The sequence below is a fragment of the Mytilus galloprovincialis genome, chromosome 3 (assembly GCF_965363235.1).
Source record: "Mytilus galloprovincialis chromosome 3, xbMytGall1.hap1.1, whole genome shotgun sequence".
Taxonomy (NCBI): domain Eukaryota; kingdom Metazoa; phylum Mollusca; class Bivalvia; order Mytilida; family Mytilidae; genus Mytilus; species Mytilus galloprovincialis.
The window spans coordinates 69,335,853-69,354,373 of NC_134840.1; the positions used below are offsets into that span (position 1 = coordinate 69,335,853).

Sequence of the window (18,521 nt, forward strand, 5' to 3'; positions counted from 1 at the left end):
TCTATCTGCTCTAAAATTTTCAGATGAATTGGACAACTGGTTGTTAGGTTGCTGCCCCTGAATTGGTAATTTTGCTGTTTTTTGTTATTATCTTGAATACTATTATAGATAGAGATAATCTGTAAACAGCAATAATGTTCAGAAAAGTAAGATTTACAAATAAGTCAACGTGACTGAAATGGTCAATTGACCCCCTAAGGAGTTATTGTCCTTTATAGTCAATTTTTTAAAATTTTCATAAAATTTGTTAATTTTTACTAACATTTTCCACTGAAACTACTTGGCCAAGTTCATTATAGATAAAGATAATTGTAAGCAGCAAGAATGTTCAGTAAAGTAAGATGTACAAACACTTCACCATCACCAAAACACAATTTTTCATGAATCTATCTGCGTCCTTTGTTTAATATTCACATATACCAAGGTGAGCGACACAGGCTCTTTAGAGCCTCTAGTTTATTATGAAATTTAATATCTTATGCGTAACAAAAATATGCAGAAGTATTTATAAGATTTTATTTGTTTTACAGAGAGGATCATATGGACAAAGTGATGACTGAGAATGAAGAATCCTACATACTGATGCATTCCTTACAGGATGCTAATATACCTAAGTTCTTGGCTGAAGATGTTCCATTGTTTAAGAGTATTTTAGATGATTTGTTCCCAGGAATTACACCTCCAGACAGAGATTATGGAGTTCTAGAAGTAAGTTTTATGTTTCTCCCCAAGGGTGATAACCCATCAGAAATTTAATAAATTACTTCCCCTTGTGTGTTATTTTCTGTAGAAATGAAATGCGAAGAAATTGGGTAATTTTTTCTGTGCTTTTAAATACACTGTGTTTTGAGTGGGGAGGGGTATGGGGGTATTTGATCCAGGAAAACAGATGTTTGATAAGGTAAAATGTGTTTTTCTATATCAGACACAAGACAGCCTGATGTGTGTATATGCCCTCATTTCTCTTAAATTATGTTGTTAAAAAAAATACACCAAAAAGCAGTTATGATAAATCTTGGAAAATAAATCAAAGAATAGACTAAATATCAATTAAACTTTGGTTGTGCAGTTTCAATAATAATTTATCTCTTTCCAGAGAGCAATCAACATGGCTATAAGAGATCATGGATTCCAGTCCTGGAGTAACCAAGTAGACAAAGTCAAACAGTTCTATAACCAGATAATGGTCAGACATGGTATCATGTTAGTGGGGCCAACAGGAGGTGGTAAAACAACAATCAGAAGTATTCTCCAGAAAGCATTGATACTTCTCCCAACTATCACCCCATCTGATCATGAATTAAACAAGAATAAAGGACATTATGTGGTAAGTTGTAGACCCTCCCAGAAAGTGAAAACTGCATTCTGGGAGTAAAATGAGAGTGAATGGTAAGAACGGTTATTTTGAAACTAGTGAAAAACAATGTAAATCCTGTCAAAATTGTTTTCTTTGTTTAAAAGAACGGGACAACACAAGCTGACCAAAAATTAAATGTGGCAATTATGATGCCACAATGACATCCTAAATGTCCTAACTTGCTTACCAGCACTTGACAAAAAAAAATAAGGGCCATAACAAAACTTTTTTTTGGATTAGGTTATTGCTGGTGTCTAAGCAAATTAAAAATATGCTATTAGTGGTATTGGATTGACAAATACCATGGATCTACTGAAAGTTAATACTTAATAAATTTGACTCTTGATTTTATGATTTTAAGGGGACAACAAAGCATCTTTTGTTATACATCTGCTCACTAGTAGTTTTTGTTCCTTCATGATATTTACACACAGCTTTTATGCATTTAGTGAATAAAATGAGAACAGGTGCAGAAACATTGATTTAAGAATTTTTATAACAAAATATTCTTATCTACCAACAATTGACTTTTTACTGCTATATTTACTCCAAAGAATATTCAATGAAATTGTGATAATGCAAATATTTGACTTAAAGTTGTTATTTTGAAAATGAAATATTGTTACTGATTAAATCTTATTGAATTTACAGCATAACAGATCCAAGAAAGGCCATGTAGAAGTGTTTCAGGTGAATCCTAAATGTGTGACATTGGGTGAATTGTATGGTGAGATAGATTCCAATACTCTCGAATGGCACGATGGATTGATAGGTTCAGCTACTCGTAAGTTCTCATCAGATCCAACACTACTTAAAACAGAAGATGGTACATCAACTAGACCTGTGTCTCGACTCACGGCATTATCTACACCTAATCCAGTAAGTTAATATTAAATTTTGTAAATTGGGAAATTTTAGCAATAGTTCCATTCTGAAACTAGCAACAGGTTAGGTTTCTAAAAAATAATAATTGACATTTGCATTTGATAGCGTTATTAGTGTGCAACATTTTATGAAAATTTGAACAATAAATCTCTCATTTTTGTCAGTTATTCATCTGATTATCTTACTGGGGCTATTCATGAATAAGTTGCTCTTTTCATTAACTCTGATTGGCATACATCCCAAATCGTCTTTTATAAAAAGAAATGCATCATATGCTTTATAAAGCTTCCTGTTGTATCAAAAGCTTTTGTCAGCTGATTTACACTTTTAAAATTTATTTTTTTTACTTATAATGGTTTTACAAACTTCATACATGAAATAGGCTCTACCTTGTTTGATTTATTATTCCACATATTCTTACAGCCGAAAGAAGCTGAAACAGAGAGTGACATGGAGGAGGAGAAGAAGGAACAAAATTTACATATAGAATGGAAATGGTTGGTGTTAGACGGACCTGTAGATACTCTATGGGTGGAGAATCTTAACACAGTACTGGACGATTCTAAAGTTCTCTGTCTGGCCAATGGTCAGAGAATTCATCTGGCCTCTGGAATGAGGTTGATATTTGAAGTGGACAATCTGTCACAAGCCAGTCCTGCTACTATCAGTAGATGTGCTATGGTGTATATGGTAAGAATTCTTATAATTTGTATCCTTTATACAGTACTGTCAAATTCTGTAGTTTGGTCAGCTTGACCTACATTTCAAACTTGAGCAACTTAGGTTCAAATTTTGTTTCAAAAGCATGTCAGAAACCCATGTTATTTAAAACTCAAATTCATATACTTTACATTATTTGTCAGCAAAACTAAGGACAGGTTGACTTGCATAGTGTCAGTTACTTTCCCTATAAGGAGGGGGGCAATAGGGGGTCCATTAACATGTTAACAACACCTTGATTTTGACAAAAACAGTTAACAAAAAATGCAAAAATGCTGATAACAGTTAACAAAGTGGGTTAAAAACAGTTAACAGCTTTAATTTATCTCAGATAACAGTTAACAACACCTAGAAAAGGGTCAAAACAGGTTATCATAAAAAGGTATCCCCCCTCCTCTATTAGGTTGATAATTTGTGAGCACATGGTGTTAAACCAGAGATGGTGTTCTTCTGCAGTCTCCTTTTATAGGACAACACATTTTCCACACTATATCCTACTTTATATGGTAGAACCATGTTGGCAGTTTGAGGTAATCAGATAAATTATTAGTATTGATTTCTAGAAGAGTATGTGCCACTGCATTCATATTTCATAGTTCAATAATTAGATAAAATTAAATGAAAAAAATAGTTTTCCTTTTTTTAACAACTTTAACCTTTGACTTTAAACTTTCTATATTTTTAGGACCCAGTAGATCTGGGATGGCAGCCCTATGTGAAAACATGGCTTCAGAAGTTACCTAAAGATATGCCAGAGAGTGCAAAGAAGCATCTAATGGCATTATTTGATTACACCATAGAGAAAGGTCTGAAGTTCAAACAGAAGTATATAAGATTTCAACCTATTGAAGCTCCGACATTATCCACTATTATGACCTTGTGTAACATCCTGACCGCCTACTTTGATTTTATGTTACAACATGGAGGCTTTGGAAATCCAGGTATAATATATGTAGTGTGAAAGACTGCTTTGAATAATTTGAATAATCTTAAAAAATGAATATTTGTTACAGTATGATACCAAGTTGTACTGTATATATAAATATATAAGATAATTATACCCCCGCTTTAAAAAAGGGGGGGTATACTGTTTTACCTCTGTCTGTCCTTCCGTCAGTCAGTCCGTCCGTCCCATGAATATTTTTCGTCGCATTTTTCTCAGGAACCACAATACAAGGATTTCTGAAATTTGGTTTCAGGGTTTATCTAAGTCAGCTATACTGTGTGATGCGTTTTCAGATTGATCACTTGACAACTTCCTGTTTACCGAACACTTGTATGATTTTACACATGATAGCCAAGTTGAAAATTTTCGTCACATTTTTCTCAGGAACTACAATACAAGGATTTCTGAAATTTGGTTTCAGGATTTATATAAGTCAGCTATACCGTGTGATGCGTTTTCAGATTCATCACTCGACAACTTCCTGTTTACCGAACACTTGCATATTTTTACACTATTAATATTATCCACTTGCTGCGGGGGTATCATCAGTGAGCAGTAGCTCGCAGTTTCACTTGTTGTTTATTTACTGTCTGTGAACTAATAATCTTCTCCTTTCAGGTATTGTTGCAACTGGCTGACATTTTTATATAGCAATTTAAATTGGTACTAGTGTACAGTAATAAAATTAAAAAAAATAATGCAAATTCATTCATTGGAAAACATGCTTTCACTTTCCAAAACACCTGGGAATGTTAAATAAGAGATTTTCAAATGTACATGTCTTTTATGTATTACAATGTTTATTTATTTCAATTTTTATAAAACTGTGTATGAAACAAGGCTGATCATTTGTCTAAATTAGATAACAACAAAAAGAACATAAGAACTATTTACAAATGATTTTTACTACCAGATTACTGTGTTTTTTCACTAGATCCTAAACCGGCCAAAGGTAATACGATTTTGTCCTATTGTGGTAGTTTTAATTATCTTTGTAAAAAAATCACTGCAAAATGAATTAGGGATGATTTTCACATTTATGCATGGAAAAGCATTTTAAAGGATATTTTTACTTGGAACATTTATATATAGCACTGTTTTTCATTGGTAAAGGCAAAATTATGATTTTTTTTATCTTATCAATTTCCTGTACCTACTGGTATATGTTTCTCTTTTGTATATAATTCAAGGAACCCAATAAATATTTCCTCTTTTGTATATGGTTAAGGGAACCTGACAAATATTTTCTCCTTTGAACTTTACTGGTGAACAAATGTTATAACAAATATTTTGTCCTGAATTAAAATTAGAGGTTTATTTTGCTAGTCATACCAAAGCGTTTTCGTGTCAGATTTGGAAAATTAGGTATAGTGTTTAATGTAGAACTGTGTGACTGTGTTATTTGATTGGTCAAAGCAAAATTGTTGGTTTTGTTAACTCTAGTCAAAAATTTAAAGTTGTGTGTAGGTTTTTACAAATAAATACATGTGTGTTTGTAATAAAGCTAAAACCAACACATTTGCTTGACCTGTTCTTGATGCCAAAAAAAAAATCTTTTTGTAGTCTTTTTTCAAAACTTTTGTTTTTACTATCTTTCTGAAAGTTATTGTGTGTAAATGTGTGAATGAACAGTCATGAATATCTGGAGATTTTTGTTCCAAAGATTTGTGGTATTAAATGTTGAAAACGTGTGGCAAAACAAGTCAGTGTTTTGGTCCAAAGGAGTTGAAGCATGATTTGGGCTATAATCAGCATATCATTTAATTATATCCCCATTTAAAAAAGTTGGGGTATACTTTTTTTTACCTCTGTCTGTCAGTCCATCAGTCTGTCCATCTGTCCCATGAAGATTTTTGTTATCATATTTTTCTGAGGAACTACAACATAAGGATTTTTAAATTTGGTTTTAGGATTTATATAAATCAGCTATATGTGTGATGCGTTTTTTTTTTAGATTCATCACTCAACAACTTCCGGTTTATTAAAGGCTTACAACATCCAAGTACATCCAAGTTGAAATTTTTGTCACATTTTTCTCAGAAACTACATTACAAGGATTTCTGAAATTTGGTTTCAGGGTTAATATGAGTCAGCTATACTGTGTGATGTGTTTTCAGATTCATCACACATGATATCAAAGTACATTCAAGTTGAAAATTTTCTTCACATTTTTCTCTGGAACTACATTTCAATGATTTCTGAAATCTGGTATCAGGGTTTATATATAAGTCAGCTATTTTGTGTGATGTGTTTTTTAAGATTCATCATTCAACAACTTCCTGTTTACCAAACACTTTTACACTATTATAATTATCTAGTTTAGGTGGGGGTAGCATCACAAATTTACTTGTTGTTTTGCATTCAATCAGTTTATCTTTAATCATTCTGATAATAAACAATATTGCTCAGCTGAAATTAGGTTACTGTACCTTATTTTTCCTAAGTTCAACTTGAGCAATTTGGGTATCTAACTTGATATGTTTCAGGACAGTTCTTGTTATCAATAAAACAGAATAGACTACCTAGATGAAAATATGTTTTAATTTTTACATTAATTTTTATTAAAACCTATATGATGTATCACTATGACATTATTTTAAGTTATAACAGAATTAGGAATATTACTTTAGTACTGTAATATTTAAAATTTTATCATTGCTCTGAACAGTTGCTGATGGTAAGTTAAAGGAATCATTCAGTATAGCCTTCACCTTACATATTAAGGCTTTAGCTGTTTATTATAGAATGTTATGCATGTTAATTTGCTTATATATGACACTTTCATATTTAAATTTTTTTTTAAATCCCAGAAAATTTATCCCATTTAAAACATGCTTATGCACCAGTTGCTTATGGCTTCAGTTATGCTTACATATTCATCAAGATAAACAAACAAATAGATCACATTAAAAAGATATAACAGTTTCATCATAATTTGCATCATTATAATATCCTGTCCTTATCACTACAGTGTAAGCCATGTTCAGCGTTTTATCGCCTCCAGTTTTCATACCAGATATACAAACAAACTATCATTTGTTCAATAATTCATATCTTACTTTAGGTCGAGCATGTCATTGATTTTAACCTGTATTATTTAAAAATTCTGTGCATGAAGCTTTCTACATACTGTGGATTCATTATTATTCGTTGGATATCAATTTTCGTGGATTTCGTGGGTACAGGTAAACCACGAAATACAATGTTTAACAAATGACTAATTTCCAAAAGGTTTGTATACAGACTTTAGTAAAACCACGAAATCAAATATCCACGAATATGCAAGTTTTCCTTAATCCACGAACATTGGTACCCACGAAAATAAATGAATCCACAGTATATAATGTTATAATCTTATCATTTTACTTATACGTGTATAATATTATGTATGCATATATCAAAGCATATGTTTTTATTATTTTATTATACATTTTAATTTGATTTTTGTAAGTCAATGTATGTTAATTTTTCCTCTGTGTTGTTGCTGGGAACAGAAAATGTATTTGTCCCAGGTTGTTGCAATAATTTGTATGTCAATGCTTACAATGTAAACCATGCACATGTAAAGAATTTCTTCACCAGTTGTCCAATTCCATCTACCGTACTTTCCTAAGAGTTTTATTTTTAAAACAAAACAACATCAGAATTTGAAAACAATTTGCTCAGGTTTTACTTGAGACAATTTTATTACATTTGTACATGCATCCAGCTATACTACTGCGAAATATTGTTTAAATGCATATGATTCTTTTAAATAGTTCTTAATCAAAAGTAAATTTAAATAACCTGTTGGAAGAAAATTGGTTAACATATGTTTGGTTTGCGCTGCAAAAATATCATGACATTACAGCACTACAGAGATATGTTTTTATTGAGAAAACCTCATTTGTATCTTATAAATAAGAATTGGTTTGCATTTCCAGCATTATTATGAAAAATACCTTGGCGTTTCTATATGTTATATCTAGTTTGAGATCATATGACATTTGTACTGTCCTTCATTTGCTTGCTTATATATGACTTTTTACAGTTGATAGAATAAATTTCTTATGATCGAAGTATTTATCACAATTTCTAAATTATGATGTTTTATATTTGATATGTTTACAGACAGGGAGGACGAAAAGGTTGAAAGTGACCTTAGAACTGAAAGTAGAGGTTCAAGTAGAAGCTCCTCTAGATCTAAGCTGAGAGGATCACGGAAAAGAGCCCAAAAACCAACTAGTGTTCCTAGTATAACAAAGGAAAGCAGTCAAACCACTTCAAAGACTGGAAGGTAATTTAATTTTTCTAAAGGGAAGATAGTTCAGTGTAGTTAGTATAAGCTTGTAGTTCTTTGCTTTCTAATATTAGTTTCTTAAAATGAATTTATTTGGATTTCAAAAAATTACATATCATAGACCTGAACATAAATTTTCATACAAACAAACTACATTTTTTATTACCAGTAACTCTTAATGTTAAGGATTGATAAATGAAGATTCATTCAAAATTATTTTGTTCCAGAATAATGCAACTTATTCATGAAATATATAAATTGAAAGTCACTAGGGATAGGCTTTATCAGCTGTTCATTACAACTTTTACAAAATCATGATCCATAAGAAAAATATACCTGATTTCTTTTTATTGAAAAAAAAAACCAGAAAATTTTTTGTCCGTATTATTACATTGTTGTAATAAAATAGGTCATCGATGGCTGAGTAATGTAATAAGTTCATCTACAGTGATCATAAGCCCTTCAAATCTGGTTTTGAAGGCAACGTGTAGCAAGTGGAGTGTGACAAGAGTTGCCACTTTTCCTGTTGAAAGTCAGAGGTTTTCTTCCAATACATAGGCTTCCTCCACTAAGAAAAAATAGCCTCCATGAAAAAGCTTAGATTGCTAAAGGTGGCATTAAACAACTATGATCAGTCAAATAATTCATTATAAACATGACCTGATATTCAATTTTAATTTATGTCATCTTTAACTTAACTTTTACTATACACACCAGTTCATTATTAGAGTTTGTAGATTCATTAGATAATGCTTGTAGCATAAAACTAGTTTATATTTTAGTGTTTTGCTTGTAGTATACAGTTGTAGTTTATATATTTTAGCGTATATTCTTCGGGGTACATTTCAGAGTAAGTTGTGTGACTTGTCATTATCAAACACTATCAATGTATACAATCAAAGACACATATTCATTTTTATCATGGAAAAATATTGCAGCAACATTTGAACACTTATTCACGGTGAAATGATAAAATTTTGCACATGATCACAAGTCAATCTTGTCCACTCACCTAATTTCTGAGAGACAAACCTAAAAATTAGCCAACTAACCCAAAATTTGCAATCATCCATGTACATGTTTTGACAAGATATATTTTACATACTGCATGGTCACTTTTAGAAATGGATATACATGATGTAGTTCATTTAAAAGTCACACGGCAATATGTCTTCAGTTCTGCATTTCATGAGAAATTTTAAAAAATGCAGAACAAGTAAAAGTTAATTATTATGTATCAATTTTTTCATATGATCCTTGATTTATTAAAATGTGGATTCTTCTTCTTGTAAAAAAAAAAAAAAAAAATGTAGGATAACTCAAATCTATTATTTCCTTATAAAAAAATTCTAGTTCACATTGTAGAAATAAGTCTCTTTACCTTATGCAGATCATGTTTGTAAAATAATATTTGAAATATGATAAAAAAAAAAGAGTATTGGCTTCACTTACAAATAGTTGTTTTTTTATGCCCAACCTACAATAGTAGAGGGGCATTATGTTTTCTGGTCTGTTCGTTCATTGGTCCGTCCGTCCGTCCATTCGTCCGTCTGTTCGTATGTCCCGCTTCAGGTTCAAGTTTTTGGTCAAGGTTGTTTTTGATGAAGTTGAAGTCCAATCAACTTGAAACTTATTACACATGTTCCCTATGATATGATCTTTCTAATTGAAATGCCAAATTAGAGTTTTTACCCCAATTTTAGGGTCCACTAAACATAGAAAATGATAGTGCAAGTTTCACGTTAAAGTTTTTGGTCAAGGTAGTTTTTGATGATGTTGAAGTCCAATCAACTTGAAACTTAGTATACATGTTCCCTATGATATGATCTTTCTAATTTTAATGCCAAATTAAAGTTTTTATCACTATTTCATGGTCCACTAAACATAGAAAATGATAGTGCGAGTGGGGCATCTGTGTACTATGGACACATTCTTGTTCAGGTCTAAATTGTTATTTTGGGAAAGCGTTGCCGAATTCAAATACAACATATTTTTAAAGGAATACTTTTACTGTTGTAAAAAGAGTACTACCACTTAGAAAGGTGTTTTGATTATATTTTATTTTCGTCTTTTCAGGCCAGACCCAGAATCAGACAGAGTATTATATCTAATGAAGAATCCAAGTCAATTTTTAAATGTACTAGGCAAACTTTATGTCTTTGCGTACACATGGAGTATTGGAGGAAATTTCCACCGACAGGAAGACGTAGATGAGGATGACAATGTCAACAGACGTGGCCAAGATAAAGTGGAGAAGGATATCAACATCTGTAATGAGTTTGATAACTTCATGAGAGAACTGTTTGAAGTGGAGCCTCCATTAGGTATTTGACATTTTTTCACATTCAATTTATTGTTTGTGTATTATAGAATATAGGGAATTGATAAACCTTATTGACATCCTAAATTCAAATCAATTAGAATTTGAAGGAAAATTCAGCAAAACAAATCTGTTTCATTTTTAATAAGGAAATTGGCGGTTTTCTGCTCTTTTGTTGGGTTATTGTCTCATTGACACATTTCCTGTTTCCATTCTCAATTTTATCTTTTTGTTTTTAGGTGTAAGACTACCAACAGGAAACAGAAGTATCTATGGTTACTTTATTGACATGGAATCTGGTAACTTTGTTCCTTGGGATACACTCGTACCTACCACTAGGTGGTTGATAGAGAGAGGAGCTATCATTACTATAGGGGAGACAATGGGTGTATCCTCAGGTCAGAAGAAGAAGAGAGAAGAACAGGAGATCACACCAACAGTAGATATCGTCAGATTCTCCTTCCTGTCAGGGTTATTGCTCCTTAATAGACGGGCTGTGTTATTGACAGGTAAATTTTTGTTGAATTGTGTTTCCCATATTTGATATTTTTTCTCAGTCCATTGATTGGTTGAGCTGTAAGATTGTTAAGAAAAAACATTTTGAAAATAAAAGACAAAACTGAAATAGCACACAATGCTATTCGATTGAAAATTGTTGAAATATTGCGGTAAATTGTGAGTATTTATTTTTGGTTTTGAAAAAAAAAAATGTTTTATATATAAAGTGAAAAGTGCTGTGGAAATTATTTTGTTTATTTATTTTTTTTGAAAATGTTTTAGAAAAAATTTAAATTGTTTTCCTGCAGTATAGTAAAATTGAAATTTGAATAATAAAAAAAAAAAGAGCAAAAATCTTGAGATAAAATATCTACAAATAATACAATTGAATTAAAATCAATTTTCTTTATGATAGGTGATTCTGGAGTTGGTAAATCCGCATTAATAAACTACATGTTAGGAAAATTATCACAAGATGGAGGAACAACAACCAAAAGTAATACAATCCTGGGCAGTGTCCTCAATTACTCCTCTAAACATTCCTCTTTACTGGATAACATTGCTAGCCTCACTAAGTTTGGAGAAGAAGAGGACGGTCAAGATTTAAATGTCCTCATGGGATCCTCTAAACCCAAGGCCTCTACTGGTATCCTGTATTCTATGATACAATGCAGTGCTCAGACAACATCAGCCAGGTTACAGGACAATATTATGTTGAAACTGATGAAAAAGGGCAAGGACACACTTGGGGCTCCCAGAGGGAGGAAGAAGTTTGTGTTTGTTGATGATCTGAATATGCCTGCTCCAGAGGAATATGGAGCTCAACCTCCACTAGAACTTCTGAGACAATTCTTGGAATCAGGTGGATTCTATGATACAAAGAGCCTCACATGGAAGGTATGCTTTTCTTCATATTTTCTGTGTGCTCTGACAGAAAAGCTTATTTTTTTAGTTCTCAATGCAAGTTTCTAGAGTTTACTAAAAGTGTGGTGGTCATTTTGATTAGCCCATCAATAAAAACATGTTTGTTATGACTGATACATCAGATTTTAACATTGTTATTGGTTAAACTAATCTCTCTCACTTTTCTTTTTGAGGCTGTTCACACTTTTGATATTTCACAGCTTTGGATGTCTGTTATTAGATTAGACAAATATCAAGTCTGTTCCAACAAAAGGGGCAAAAAAATTCCTTTAATCCTTAAGTTTCCATTCTGGTTTTGATGATTTCTATTTTGGTTGCATCATAATTATAAAACTAAGTAAGCTATTAAAAAAAATCACACAAAACATGAAATATGTTCATGATTTTACGACTGATGAAAGAATTCCATCTACTAATGAAGAGTGTCTTCTGAACCTAAAGAACATCTTTTTATTGAACTAATAGACAAGCTATTTGGATAAAGAACACATTTGACTTTTCATTTGAGTAAAATGACCTTAATGTGCTTAAACATGATTATTTTAGTATACCGGCATGCCATACTTTGTATCGGAATAGTCCATTGAGACATTGTCTTACGCCCGCTTAAAAAAAATGGGGGTATATACTGTGTTACCTCCGTCTGTACGTCTGTCCATCCATCCGTCCGTCAGTAAGTCAGTCCATCCATCAGTCCAAAGAATATTTTTCGTCGCATCTTACTCTGGAATTGCATTACAAGGATTTCTGAAATTTTCAGGGTTTATTTATTAGTCAGCTATACTGTGTAATGAGGTTTTCAGATTCATCATTCAACAACTTCCTGTTTACCTAACACTTACCTCATTTTACACATGATAGCCTGAGCCAAGTTGAAAACTATTGTCACATTTTCTAAGGAACTACATTACAAGGATTTCTGAAATTTGGTTTTACAGTTTATATAAATCAACTATACCGTGTGATGGGCTTTTGGATTCTTAAATCAATAACTTCCTCTTTACCGAACACTTAAATATTTTTAAACTATGAAAATTATCCAATTGCAGCGGGGGTATCACCAGTGAGTAGTAGCTCACAGTTTCACTCATATTTGATTTTTTTTTTTTTTTTTTTATATTTCAGACAATATTTGATGTAACTGTTGTGGCTGCTTGTGGCCCTCCAGGTGGTGGTAGAAATCCCATCAGTCCAAGGCTTCTCAAGAACTTCTGGTAAATGAATGATTTTAACAGAATTACTTCCCTTGATCAGAGTATAATGATGTTATTAGTTAACTATGTACACTTGTATATCCATAACTACCGTTTACTATTAATTATATAGATGAATGTATTTATATTTTCTGTTTTTGCAGCTTTTGTTGGGTTATTAAAGTTAAAACTTTCTTAAAGTTCCAAATACCATGAATATGCAATATTGGTGCTAATTGAGTTTAATAAATGTTTGCAATTCTTTCCTTTACAAATTTCTTGGATAAGAAGCATAATGACATTGCCTATCAAGATAATTTTCACAATATTTCTAATTGCAGTATATTTGCTATGCCGTTACCATCTACAAGATCTCTACAACACATCTACCAAGTCCAGTTGGGGAGATTCTTCCAGGAGGGAGAATTTGCTTCAGAAGTAAAGGAACAGTTACTTCCCTTGGTGTCAGCCAGTATAGCTGTATACTATAGGATGGGAAATAACATGTTACCCACACCAGCCAAGTCACATTATACATTTAATTTGAGGGATTTGTCCAAGGTAAGGAACACATGTTTCTTATCTTATGGCAAAATGCATTGAGTGTGTAGGTAAAGATGTAGGTCCGGTAAGGGCCGATTTTGGCCTCAAATTTCAGGTTTATCTGATGAAAGATTTTGTACTTTTTAAACACATAACTGTCTACTTCAGTCGATTCAATAAGTTTATGTGAAAGGTTAGAATTGATTATGTCATTAAAAACTCTCAAATTCAAGCTTAAATATATTAAAAAAATTATAAAATATGCCATAATGTGTCACTTTTCAGATGTTTTTTGTGGCATCTGTGTTCACCCTCAACCTTTATATATGTTATGTAGTATCATCAAGGACGTTAAGCAACCAACAATCAATCAATCAATAGTATCATCAAATACAACTTACATTTTAATATAAAAAATTAGCACAGATGTGGCCACTTCCATTTAAGATGGAAACCGTCTAAAATTTAACTCAAATGCTAAAATTGTGAAGATTTCGGTATTTTAGCATGACTTAATGGTGCTAGATCCCAATTGCATTGTCAAAAACAGCCAATATTTGTGTGGCAGAAGTATTCTACTAACCAATAAGTATTCTACTAACCAATAAATAGCTACAACTTTACATTTAAAGTCATTTTAACAATTTTGTAAAACTGCTATATTTTGTGGCCAAAAAGGGGTCTTTCTCCTTTGATGTCTTTGGTTAGCTTGCTTGCTAGCTAAACCAGGAGGTCATTATTAAGGTAGGTAGGCTACCCTCCTGTAAGAGTAAACTAGTACGACAACTAACCAATCTAACTGTCTGTAGGACTAGACTACTCTCAAAGGAGGGTAGTATACCTTACCTAATAATGATTTCAAGGATGAGCTAGCAAGCAAGCTAACCAAAGATATTACCTTTACCTATACACTCAACTGCAAATCAAATATTTATAACTTTTTATAGACAGGTCAGTGGCGGATCCAGCCATTTTAAAAAGGGGGGTTCCGAACCCAGGACAAAGGAGGGGTTCCAACTATATGTCCCCATTCAAATGCATTGATTGGCCAAAAAAAAGGGGGGGGTTCCAACCCCCGGAACCCCCCCTGGATCCGCCAATGCAGGTCATATATATTTCCTTATAGTATGTAAGTATAAAATGAGTCTGTCTATTGCAATAAATAGACTAACTGATTATGATTTTTAATTAATTATTAAACTTTCATATTTTTTTATAGGTTATACAAGGATTATTGCAAGCCCATGAGTCTGTTATAGTCAGCAAAGACAATATTGCCGGGTTATTTGCTCATGAGGTGACCAGAGTTTTTCACGACAGGCTGATATGTCCAGAGGATAGAGTTATGTTCTACCAGTTCTTGTCAGACAATCTTCATGATTATTTCAAGGTACAAAAAGCATTAGAATATTTTTTTCTTAGGTTTATAATTATATGATATAAAAAAAATATTTAAACAGGTGTATTTTAGGGACGACATCAAAAGATCGATGTAGGATAAAAAACTTAAATCAAATAGTTTGGGGGTGGGTGGGGGGGGGGGGGGGGGGTCAACATTGCTGCAAGTTTTGTTAATCCAAAGTCGATTTTACATATATCCATATAGGTAAATCAATTTTTCCCAAATTAAGTCAAGAGGGGGGTCAGTGAAAAAACTATGTGAATTAAGTTTTTTATCCTACATTGAACTTTTGATGTTGTCCCTTACTTCAATAAGTAATCAGTACTTTCAAAAGTTCTGAGGTCTTTTTGATATTCTGGTCAAACCATAGTATTTTTGGTTAACAGGAAAGACAAAAAAACTTTGGATGTTGACAAAAATATTCTTGCTATACTAATAGGACAACTCAGCTGATTGTGATAGCACCATGTGACACAAATTCTATGCAATGGTAAATTTAATGTATATTTGTAAAAATGGCTTAAATGATAAAACATATTGTTTTCCTACAGAAAGGGGAAAATCAGAGAGCAAAGGTATGATAAAAGTAAAAACAGAAAATTTAGAATGGGGATGTAGTTATAATCCACTGCTCATTAGTGTACTTTTATGTTCATCCATAGAATGTAGGGGGAATAATATAGCAGTAATTGTTGTTTAGAGGAAGTACTATTGGGAGTAATTATTGTTGATAAGAAATATTATAAAAGTAATTATTGTGTCCATATGCATGAACATATTTTGCAAGCAATTCCCAAATTGTGTTATCCTCCCAACAAAAAACTCACCATGCCATTCATTTTCCTAACCTTTGGTCAATATTTAGCTTTTACCAGCACAACTTATTTAGACAGGGCAATTTTGATTCCTCAAATCTATTTAGCTTGCCTCTCTCAATTTACTGTATGGAATCTTAATTATCATATGATTAATTTTATTTCAATGGTCTAGTCCTCAAAATACCTAAACGATTGTATAGTTAAAACACAAAAAATCAAATCAATTATAGTCAATTTTTAATATTCATTCATTCATCTATTTATAGAAGAACATTGAGCTTTATTTTTATGACTCTTCACTGAGATGCTCAACTCAAAATAATTTTATAACTATGTATGGAGACAAATCTACTTGAGGCTTTCAGATTTTTACCACAAAGTAGATAACCATGATTCACATATCATAGTTGACTGATTTTACTGTAGATCCCTATGATCCATTTTTCATAATTGACTGGTTTTGCTGTCGATCCCTATGCTTCATTTTTCATAGTTGACTGGTTTTGCTGTAGATCCCTGTGATCCACATTTCATAGTTGACTGGTTTTGCTGTTGATTCCTATGATCCATTTTTCATAGTTGACTGGTTTTGCTGTAGATCCCCATGATTCATTTTTCATAGTTGATTAATTTTATTGTAGATTCCCATGATCCATATTTCAAAATTGACTGGTTTTGCTGAAGATCCCTATGATCCATATTTCAAAATTGACTGGTTTTGCTGAAGATCCCTATGATCCATATTTCATAGTGGATTGATTTTGCTGTAGATCCCCATGATCCATTTTTATAGTTGACTGATTTTTATTGTAGATTCCCATGATCCATATTTCAAAGTTGACTGGTTTTACTGTAGATCCCTATGATCCATTTTTCATAATTGACTGGTTTTGCTGTAGATCCCCATGATTCACATATCATAGTTGACTGATTTTGCTGTAGATCCCTATGATCCATTTTTCATAATTGACTGGTTTTGCTGTAGATCCCCATGATTTACATATCATAGTTGACTGGTTTTGCTGTAGATCCCCATGATTCACATATCATAGTTGACTGGTTTTGCTGTAGATCCATGTGATCCACATTTCATAGTTGACTGGTTTTGCTGTAGATTCCTATGATCCATTTTTCATGGTTGACTGGTTTTGCTGTAGATCCCCATGATTCACATATCATAGTTGACTGGTTTTGCTGTAGATCCCCATGATCCATTTTTCATAGTTGATTAATTTCATTGTAGATTCCCATGTTCCATATTTCAAAATTGACTGGTTTTGCTGAAGATCCCTATGATCCATATTTCATAGTGGATTGATTTTGCTGTAGATCCCCATGATCTATTTTTATAGTTGACTGATTTTTATTGTAGATTCCCATGATTCATATTTCAAAGTTGACTGGTTTTGCTGTAGATCCCTATGATCCATATTTCATAGTTGATTGGTTTTTCTGTAGATCCCCATGATTCACATATCATAGTTGACTGGTTTTAGTGTAGATCCCAGGATCCATTTTTTATAGTTGGCTGGTTTTGCTGTAGATCCCTGGATCCATTTTTCATAGTTGACTGATTTTTATTGTAGATCACCCATTGTTTTGTAATAGTGATTAGTGTAAACCAACTTATTTTCCAAATACTTTATTTTGCGTTTAGCTATTTCTAGTCCACTTCGCAGCAATTTAATTTTGAGATTTTCAAATAAACTTGATGTAGTTAAATAAGGAAAGATCTAAGGTATACATATTTGCGATGATTTAAATTCACATTATTTTTTTCCTCGCGAAAATAAATGGCTTGTGAAAATCAGTTGGTTTACAGTAGTCAGTAGTATTGAATACTAATTGAAATAGTTTTTGGCTGTGGAATTACCCAGTATTCTCTTCAGTGGTAGAGAATGAATGGTGATAATGTTATAATTATTTATTTTGCTTTACATATCAAGTTAGCATGATAATAAAGTATTTTTTTAAATATATTTTTAAGTGTTGTTCATATAGACAGATATGTCAAAAAATTAATAAAATGGTTAACAGAAATAATAGTAATTTAGTTCCATTTTAACAAATATATAAGAACTCGTTCCTTACCGAAAAAAGGGTATAAAATAAAACAGGAAAAGATGTTTTGACATTGTTTAGAATAAAGTTAGGGGGAACAAATAAACATTGACAGACAATTATCAGAGGCTTCTAGTTCTTTGTTTAATGGACAGTTATTTGCGAGCCAGCTAAGATTTTCAAAATTCTTTCTTGTTTTTTTCTGAATTTAATATACATGTGCAAAAGAAAGGATGCCATTATCATGATATTCAAATTAAACACTGCAGCGGAAAGATGAATTAGAAATAATATTAACTCTATAGTATCATGATTTCAAATTAAACACTGCAGCCGAAAGATGAATTAGAAATGATATTAACTCTATAGTATCATGATTTTAGGAAGATCATGAACATAAAGTTAGGGTAAGAATGATGTTTAGTTTGTGACTTCCAAACTTATATTGTTTCAGCATGTATATTTTACTATTGGCATGTATTAAGTTTCTTTTTGAATTTTCCAATTGTATCAGCTTCTTGGGGTTAAGCATCAAGGCTTTTCAATAGACAAATACTTGATGGTATGTAGGATTC

The 18,521-nt window shown here is 32.1% G+C and overlaps 1 protein-coding gene across 9 annotated transcripts in view; it reads left to right on the plus strand.

Annotated features, from left to right (window-relative positions):
- The window catches only part of LOC143068766 (dynein axonemal heavy chain 6-like), a 127,350-nt gene that overhangs the window by 42,641 nt on the left and 66,188 nt on the right, over window positions 1-18,521 (plus strand). For 8 of the 9 annotated variants that reach the window (XM_076243041.1, XM_076243042.1, XM_076243040.1 and 5 more), the window contains 13 exons: window positions 531-708; window positions 1,097-1,327; window positions 2,009-2,236; window positions 2,666-2,932; window positions 3,648-3,903; window positions 4,843-4,860; window positions 8,019-8,184; window positions 10,264-10,511; window positions 10,747-11,016; window positions 11,421-11,902; window positions 13,055-13,143; window positions 13,464-13,683; window positions 14,885-15,055. In XM_076243041.1, coding sequence (XP_076099156.1) covers window positions 531-708; window positions 1,097-1,327; window positions 2,009-2,236; window positions 2,666-2,932; window positions 3,648-3,903; window positions 4,843-4,860; window positions 8,019-8,184; window positions 10,264-10,511; window positions 10,747-11,016; window positions 11,421-11,902; window positions 13,055-13,143; window positions 13,464-13,683; window positions 14,885-15,055 — 2,824 coding nt within the window. The remainder of the gene's footprint in view (window positions 1-530; window positions 709-1,096; window positions 1,328-2,008; window positions 2,237-2,665; window positions 2,933-3,647; window positions 3,904-4,842; window positions 4,861-8,018; window positions 8,185-10,263; window positions 10,512-10,746; window positions 11,017-11,420; window positions 11,903-13,054; window positions 13,144-13,463; window positions 13,684-14,884; window positions 15,056-18,521) is intronic. The other variant, XM_076243043.1, reaches the window with a different exon arrangement.